This window comes from Zingiber officinale, chromosome 8A (assembly GCF_018446385.1).
Source record: "Zingiber officinale cultivar Zhangliang chromosome 8A, Zo_v1.1, whole genome shotgun sequence".
Classification (NCBI taxonomy): Eukaryota; Viridiplantae; Streptophyta; class Magnoliopsida; order Zingiberales; family Zingiberaceae; genus Zingiber; species Zingiber officinale.
The window spans coordinates 39,984,660-39,993,485 of NC_056000.1; the positions used below are offsets into that span (position 1 = coordinate 39,984,660).

General features: G+C 37.2%; 1 protein-coding gene across 1 annotated transcript; it reads right to left on the reverse strand.

The window, feature by feature from the left end:
* Positions 1–1,854: 1,854 nt before the first annotated feature.
* LOC122008580 (thioredoxin-like) lies at positions 1,855–8,385 on the reverse strand. The gene is made up of 2 exons (XM_042564348.1): positions 8,071–8,385; positions 1,855–2,335 (listed from the first exon to the last, which is right to left on the reverse strand). Exons 1-2 carry the CDS (start codon positions 8,303–8,305, stop codon positions 2,016–2,018), a joined length of 555 nt encoding a protein of 184 aa, XP_042420282.1. The 5' UTR covers positions 8,306–8,385; the 3' UTR covers positions 1,855–2,015.
* Between the last annotated feature and the right edge of the window lie 441 nt (positions 8,386–8,826).

Sequence of the window (8,826 nt, forward strand, 5' to 3'; positions counted from 1 at the left end):
GAATGCTCATTAACAATAGATCTGCGAAGACAGAAAACATTTCCTCAGAAATTTACAGCGGGATTCTTTTTCCCTCAGTAAGTTTGAGAAGATGGTTGCAACATTTCCTCTCTTTTTTTCATAAACTTTCCTTTCTTATCTCTATCACATTAAGTTTTCTCTTTTTAAGATTTCCATTTGCTATAATTTTGTAATAACAATAGTAGTTGGTGTGTAGTATACAATCTGCCTAAGGTCCTGCTTGTCCTATATATATATATATATATATATATATATATATATATATATATATATATATATATTGGCAATTTTTGTTTTTTTCCTTTAAAAATTAAAAGGGCGCTCTTTTTCTCATTCCATATTTTGATATCTGAAATACTTTTTTTTTTTTTTGTTGCCGGCCAACTGTTGAAAGTTAAACTGTGGCTTGATAAATATAGACTTGATCCAAAGATGCATTGTTAAACTGATTGAGAGTTCAATTGACTAACCAATATTTAATATGAATATTGTCTAAAATTATTATTTGCTTGCCTAAAGTTTTATTCATGCCTTAATTTTCTCTAAGCTCTTAGACAACCTTCCCTTCTTTTTCGATAGATATTTGATTTTCATATTTTGTTTCAATTGTCAATGTCTTTTTAATTACTATTTTGGGTTTCCTTTTGGAGTTAACAAGTAAAGTAAATGAGTTTGTGTTTTCACTGTGCCAGTTAGTCTAGTATTTTTCTTCTCTCTTCTTGGTTCCTTATTGTAATTTTGTTTAATATTGTTCCAAGCACAAAAAATAATCAAACTTCACATTTATAGCAATTATTCACTGATTATTTCTTTTGTAATTCCTTGTAACCCTAGAGCTTCTAGAGATCTCCGCCTTCGATAGCTGATTGAGTAGGAAAAAGTTAGCTGGATTTTCTAAACGTGATCCACGGATAGATCATAAGCCAGGAGTATGAGCTGAGCCACGGAGTATGAGCTGAGGGGCTATTAAATCAGTTCAGATTTTCTATTCCCATTTCTTTATATCTCCGTGTTTCATTGTCAATCGGACGGATCAAATTAAATTTTAAGACATCATGACATCTTTAATATATGTGCAGTATCCTCGTGATGTGCAAAGCATTCTTGAGATTTAATCTTATCTGTCCGATCGATAATGAGACACGAAGACAGAGAAAAATGGGAACAGAGGATCTGAATTGCTATTCAATCATGTTAAATTAATGTGTTAACTATTATAAGTGTGATTTTTATTTATGTTTTATTTCCACTGCGAGTTATTTTTGTTACTTTAGTATCGAGCACAAGAGTAGTCTAGAATGGCACTTATAAATTTACAGTCACAATTCATTCTCCTCTAGTTAGCCGGCAATGATCGTAAAAATGTTAAGGGATTCTGAGAGTAACCTACAAATAGAGTAAAAATAAAATTTTAAACACGATCAAGAATTTTTTTTGAACCACTTTAAAAAGCTCGTGTTCGATTTGCTTTTGTTTGTGTTCTTTGTTATTTGTATTTTCGCTCGTACTAACACAATTTTAAACACGAGCAAGAAAGTGAACTATCAGATTGTCAAGGTTTGATCCTACTTTGGTTTGTGATTTTTGTTTTAGGTTGTCACACCAAATGTGGCAAGGCCATAGATATAAAAACTTACAGTTTTGAACCATCAATATTTTTGAAAAGAAACTAAGATAATTATAAAAATAAAGACATTTTAAAAGCAATTCCTGCATCGACTTCTCAAATGGCTGTCCCAGACTATCAAACATTTACCAATAGACAAAAGAAACCATAATCATGGCACCATCTTTCGAGCGAAGATGTAAACTTTTACATCCACGTCGAACGTATAAACTAGAAATTTAACTGAACATTTCCAGTATTATATTCAATCCAAGCAGCTGCTTTATTTCCTTCAACCACCAGTTATTGCTAAATGACATCAACGGCTCACAACAAATCCTTAATATACAAAGTTCAAATAGAAAGAGAAAAATAAATATGGACGTATTTACCTCACTAGAAACTTCTCAATTGATGAAATAAGTTTAGATTCTGGCACAGCCCCAAGAATAGCTTCTTTCTTCTCACCATCTTTGAATATCATCATGGTTGGAATGCTCCGAATACCATATTGTGTAGTTATGTCAGGGTTCTCATCCGTGTTTAATTTGTAGCATTTGAGTTTGCCTTCGTAATCCTTTGACAATTTGACAATGGTTGGCTCAATTAGCCGGCAAGGCCCGCACCATGGTGCCCAAAAATCTACAAGCACTGGGATATCAGACTCCAGGACGAGAGTTTGCCATGTTTCTTTAGAGACAGATGGAACTGTGGCACAATTGATAAATTGTTAACTAGTGGAATAAAGATAATTTGAAGGTAAAATGAAAGTTGAGTAAAAGCATCCTAAAGTTACTGAAATTGTTGCACAGTTTGGCAGCTATATAGATATTGCTAACTCCTTAAAGTCATACTGAATTTGATACAAATTGGAAAAAGGAAAAAAGAAAACACCTTGTGTCATGTATCAGGTAAAAGGTAATAAAAGCATAGTGATGCAGCTTAACTTGGGAGATGCAGAACAAACGTGATCCTTGTGGTAAGTGAGATTGGGGATTAGGAGCCCAACTCGGGCTTGCTAAGGGTTTAACAATTATATCCAACCTGAGTTCATCCACGTCTACACATTAGTTTGAGATTGACTTGATCTAACCCAACCTAAACTAATGTGGCTGCATATTGCTGATAATTTTAGGGACAAAATATCACTTAATAGTCAACTTACATACTTAGAAAGACCCAGGTTGTGATTCCTTAGAGTGACAGAGGTCGTGTGCTACGAAACGGATCTAAAGTCCTTTTTTTTTTAACTTCACCCAAATATGGGCAGAAGTGAAAGAAAGAATTGGAAAAAGATGTTTCCCCAGCAACATCGCCAATGATGATGCCACCAAACTGGTGCACAATCATCTTTGAGGAAGCAGGTGAGTATCAATGGTAGCAATAAAGGAGAGAACATGAAGTGCCAATTTGAGGATGAGAACCATCAACCCCGCCAGTGGCAAGGAGGCTGTCTATGTAATAATGGATCATCATCACTTCTTTGTCATGGGGGCCAATGATGACACCCAAGGCAAGGTTCGGCATCAAAGAAAGAGAAAAAGGAAAAAGACATGGATAATTTATTCTTTCCCTCCTTTCCAACTCTTTTCCTTCCTTTTTTTTTTTTCTTCCCATCACCAAATATTTAACCTGGCAACTTCCCTAAGATACAGGACAATTCCCCTTATTCACCCCTCCAACAAATAAAGTAAACTGAATAAAAGCATGGACATAACGAACATATAAAATTTACAGAAAAGAAAATTAATCATTTGATCAACCAATGACGTCAAATGTTTGCTACAGTTATGTACAATAGAAAAAAAAAATGAAAACGCCTGAGTACTACTCTTCATACTATGACATTGCCACAGCCACACAAGAGTACTACAAAGAATCTGCAAACTACTGGAATTTAGCATCTTTTCCTAGTCCTCTAGCAACCTAGACAGCCCGATGCACGAAGCTCTTGCCATGTGGGGTCACGAGGAAGGATCTATTGTATGCAGTCTTACCCTCTTTCTACAAGAGACTGTTTCCAAGATTCGAACCCGTGACGTGAGTGTAATTTTTAAAATGCCCCAAGATTTAGCTGCTTTTTCAAATGTGCCCTGAGCTTCTATTATTGTCAAAAATGTCCCCAAAGTTTTGTATTTCATTTTAAAATGCACCCTCTCTATTGACAAAGGCAAGGACAAGCCTACCACGTGATAGCTAATATCAGTAATCATGTCTTTAAAGGTTTCCTCTGCGAGTCTCAATGGTGCAGCCACACTCATAATCAAAAGGATAGCTCCACAGAACATCTCAGAGCTGCACCTCAAAAACTGCTTCAGTTGCACTTCCTCATTACCATCAATGTTGCCACCATCCAATTAATTATTATATTATTTTATTCTGCAGACTGGTTGAAGGGGAGCCTTGGTGCAATGGTAAAGTTGCTGCTTTGTGACCAAAAAGTCACGGATTCGAATCCTGGAAACAGCCTCTTACAAAAAGCAGGGTAAGACTACGTACAATGGATCCTTCTCCGAGACCCTGCATGGCGGGAGCTTCGTGCACAGGGCTGCCTTTTTTTTTTGCAGACTGGTTGGAAACACTAATTTCAATAACCAAATAAACTGATGAATCATCTAGATGCTCTGTTGTAGAAACATGTCCTTAATTTATCTCTCTTCCTTTAATTACTCGTGGCAATTATATATTTTTACTTTCTAATCAGTATCTGACCATTTCATGATGATACTGTCTTATATTCTTCCTCGCCAAACTTTGTTGCTGTCCAATCACTATTATGTCAACACTAGTCCTGACTTTTTGGGCCTCTCCATTCTAAACATAGAAAGGGAGATGCATGGTTCGATGTAAATTAGTTAAACTCCACATTGCCCAACAGCCTCTCCTCTCCTCTATAATCGTCCATGAAGTGTGTGGTCATCAACCAGACACGTACCGAGATACCAACTTGAACTCAAGGGTAAGCTCAGCTCCAATCTTGCCATCATTGTGCTAGGTCTTGCTCAAGCTCAACACGTAGCTCACTTGTGATGCCTCCATTGTTTTTTGATGAAAGGTAAATATACATCATCAAAGAAATGCACCAACATACAAAAACCAAAGATCCCTACACGTCATGTTTGACGAAGTATCATATATGTGAAGGGATCTGAGGTATGATGTACAGATGCTCACATGTGTACCATCACTCTCATATATACCAAGACGACTCCGATCAATAGCGCATCTTCTGCACAACTGCAGAAGATTAAGTATCGACCGATCCCTATGTCTCGCACCCATGCCATCAGCATCTAGCAATCTCCCTATCGTATCCTTCATCCACTAGTGGCTCCATGTCGCACATCGTGACTATGGCTCCTTGTCACGTGCCACAGCTCCATGTCACACGCCACCTCTCGTTTGTATCATTAGCGTCTAGGAGTCTCACTGTCATATCCTCCATCCTCTGGTGGCTCCATGTTGTACGTCATGGCTCCATGTCGCGCGCCACGACTCCATGCTGCAGGCCACCGAATCAAGCCATATGTGTCTCGTGTGCCACATAGCATCCCTGCGTGTGCTCCTCATTATCCATCCGTCTCTAGTGGAACGGCTCATATGATGAAAATGCTCGTATCCTCAATCTAGTCACCGGTCACCATCACCATCCCTCGCACATTTTTAGCAAGTGACCAACTATTAATAGATTTACAATATTTTTACCGCGAGTCATTTGTTGCGGACTAAATAAATCATTCTAGTGGATCTATCCACCCTCATAGGTTTTTTAGCAAAGCCTCAACGATAAACAGATTTGGGACGTCTTTACCGAGAGTCGTTTGTTGTGGACTATATAGATCATTAAAGGTGGATCTATTCACCTATATCTTCACCCCCTCATCAAGATGCACATACTCTCATGCTCAAGGCAAGTGCTCACATGTAAATTCTCTCAACCCTCGCTCACACAAGATCACTCCTCTCACCACCCAAGAGGTATCCTAAGTGTACATAGTCTCATCTCTCCCTCCTCAGATCAGGATGCATATACACTCCAAGGCTCCAAGTGGCTCCATATCTCTCAGTCAAGCTCCATGTGCCTCCATGTGTCTTAGCTTCCAACGCAGGTAATGCTCCTCGTGTCTCGATGTCGCTGAAGGTCTGGTCGAGGGCTCCATGCAACTCCACATGTCTTAGATCTCTAAGCTAGGTAAGCTCCATATGCCTCCATTGTTTCCACTACAAATAGTGGTCTTATTCTCCGAAGATGACTAAGGTTGTCTCGCCGAGTCACTATATGCTTTAAATAGCACTCAATAACCATCACAGTTTATTCCCAATGACAATTGCTGCCTGCAAATCTCAGACTGAGGCATCCTTCGCAGTAACACTCACTCAGGCATCCACAGTGATCTCTGTTGCTGCCCATGTTGCCCTCAGTCTTGCCGTCGCTACCTTGTCACACAATGCTAAGATCTCGGAGCTAACAACCTTAGCATTGCCCAACCTTTGTGAGATCAGCAATCGCTAGCCTTCCCGAGCACAATAACCACTAATACAACAACAGTTGTGGTCCTCTATGGTAGCATGCACTTGGCCAAGCAGCCCTATAAATGTTGCATGTGCACCTCTTTTTACTCCTCTCTATTAAGTGGTAATAGGTTGTAATGGAGAGGAGGCATTTTGACATGAAAGAGAAAATTTTAAGGGGCATTTTGACAATAATAGAAGCTTGCGGACATTTAAAAAAAAACTAAATCTTAAGGGCATTTTAATAATTACTCCTACCTTAATGAAACATCACAAATTCCATGAATAATGTTCTAAATAACACTTTACTAGTTCATAAAAATGATAAATCTAAAAATGTTATAACATAAAATCAACCACGATTTCTAAATCATTCAAGAATAACAACCATGAAAGTTGGAATAACAACCATTTTTCCTTAATAAGTATGTGTGTGAGAGAGATGGTCCTACTTTTAAAAAGAAGTATTGGAATTAAAAGGATAATTTGTAAACTTTAAGTGCATGCAAATAACTTTTCGATTCACCTCCATCTTGGAGATCTCAATCATTTGCACAAAGATTTTGTATCTTCCCAAACAATTTATTACGTGTTCTAGGCTACTCATTCTATGTGTAAATAGGTACCATGGCATGCAGTTTTGAGCAAAGACAAAAAGCAATGCAAACAAATTCTTCCTTGTACTATCTTCCTTATCCCGCTATTCTTTTGCTAAGTGCCAAATACAACAAATTTGGTACTCAGATTGATGAGTTCAACCTCCATGTTCTTCTAAACATCAAAACAAAATTCTCATTTTTAATGGTGAATATTTTGACTATTAGTGTAATCGAGTGCAAACTATCTTCATTTATCAAGACTTTTGGGACAATATATAGAACTTATATGCATATCCACCATCATAAGAGGATGCTACAATAGATTGGACAACAGAATAATAAGGTGAATAGAAGAACATGAAAAAGAATGCTTCCTGAAGATGTAGTCACTGTGGAAAAAATTTGACAACATATAAATGAATGAAGGTAAATGTATGCAAGGTTTTCTTGCTAGGTTTACAAAATTATCAATCAAATTAGAAGTTTTAATGAAACAATGATAGGAAATTTGTTCAAAAAGGTTCTTATAAGTTTTCCTATAAAATATGACCATGTAGTCCTGTGATGGAAAAATCAAAAGATTTTTTATTTATGTCTCTTCAAATGTACAAGGAATGAATCAGCATGTCCTCTAAACAACCCCTTAAGCAACCATTCCAAACAAATAAGAGTAAAGAGTAACTCTAAATAAAATTGTTCAACAATTCTCGCTCTATCTAGCCACGAGTTTTTTCTATCAAAACTGTAGCATTGTAGGGGATATGAAGGTTCAAGCTGTTGATGATTCTGATGCTAGCAATAAATATTGTTGGATGTTGGTACTATAGGCTGATGATAACAGATCAACTTGATAAGACCTCATGTCCTATCTCGTAGGGAATCAGTGAAAAGGATGAAAATGATGATCACTTCGTGGGAATTGGCCAATAATAATCAAAGTAATTTGATTAATTAATTTTATTATTTGCTAATGTTTCTGTACATCGGCATATAAGAGTATCTTGTCGACATAAATTTATTAATAATACTAAATTTAATTATCTAATCTAAAGGATAATAAAATAAAACTATTAATTTCGAATAATAATAAACTTAATAATCTAAGGATGATTTGAATATGTATATTGGGGGATCTTGTCATCTTTGTCCACCAGGATCTTTGTCCACCAGGTGTGTAAATCAAAGATCAATCAACCCATTTAATGAACAAATCATGAGATAGCAGGAGATCTAACTATTTCAGGACAACGAAAAGTCAACAAACGCAGGCAGAGCGATGCACGAAACGGGATCTAACCAAAATTTAACCGGACAAAGAACAGAAACTATTACGCTGCTCTGTCGTCTCAGGGACCTCGCAAAGAACGTGTTGGCGGCGAGAAGACCTGGAGATGACCTTCTGCGCCTGCGCGCTTGAGACCCTCACAAACCGAGTCGACATCCACAGGCCCCGGAAAGAAGGGAGACGCCTCGTCAATGGGCCGGTGAGGGAAGAGCAAGCTGGGGCCATCGCTGCAGCAGCAGGCGTCGGCGTTGGCGTCGGCGTAGGCAGGCGGTTCAGCGCCATGGATCGGACGGCGGCGGCGGTGATATTGGGAGAGCGTTCGCAAGGCGGATCGAAACGAGATCAGAACTTAATAAATAAATAGGGATCGAGTGGAATTCGGTCAAGTTTTTTTATTTAAATTTATATTATTAGTAATTTTATAGCTTACTTTTTATGTTTATTTTAATTCTCTACTAAATTTCCATTTTGTTATGGATAATTTACCAAATCTCTCATTTTTCTTTAGTCAACCATTTTTCTTCTCTTCTCTTTCTTCTCTAATATACATAAATTCTCTACTATTTATTTTTTCTTTCCTCTCTTTTCTTTCTTTTCTTTTTTGGCATACATGCATAACATATACATAACATTTTAATACATTTAAAAAAAATCAAAATAAACAACGGACAATATATTTAAACTTCTTACAACTCAAACAATCAATAGAAACTAAAATGGATGTAATCTGAGATCTCTAGGTCTATTAATGAGTTTCGATCAAAAACCAAAATAAACAACGGACAATATATTTGAACTTCTTA

Excerpts from the sequence above, each read along its gene's own strand:
- LOC122008580 (XM_042564348.1), bottom strand. The coding sequence starts at position 8,305 with ATGGCGCTGAACCGCCTGCCTACGCCGACGCCAACGCCGACGCCTGCT. Across the intron at positions 2,336-8,070 it reads CCCTGAGACGACAGAGCAGC|TTCCATCTGTCTCTAAAGAA; the intron begins GTAATAGTTTCT and ends ATTGTGCCACAG.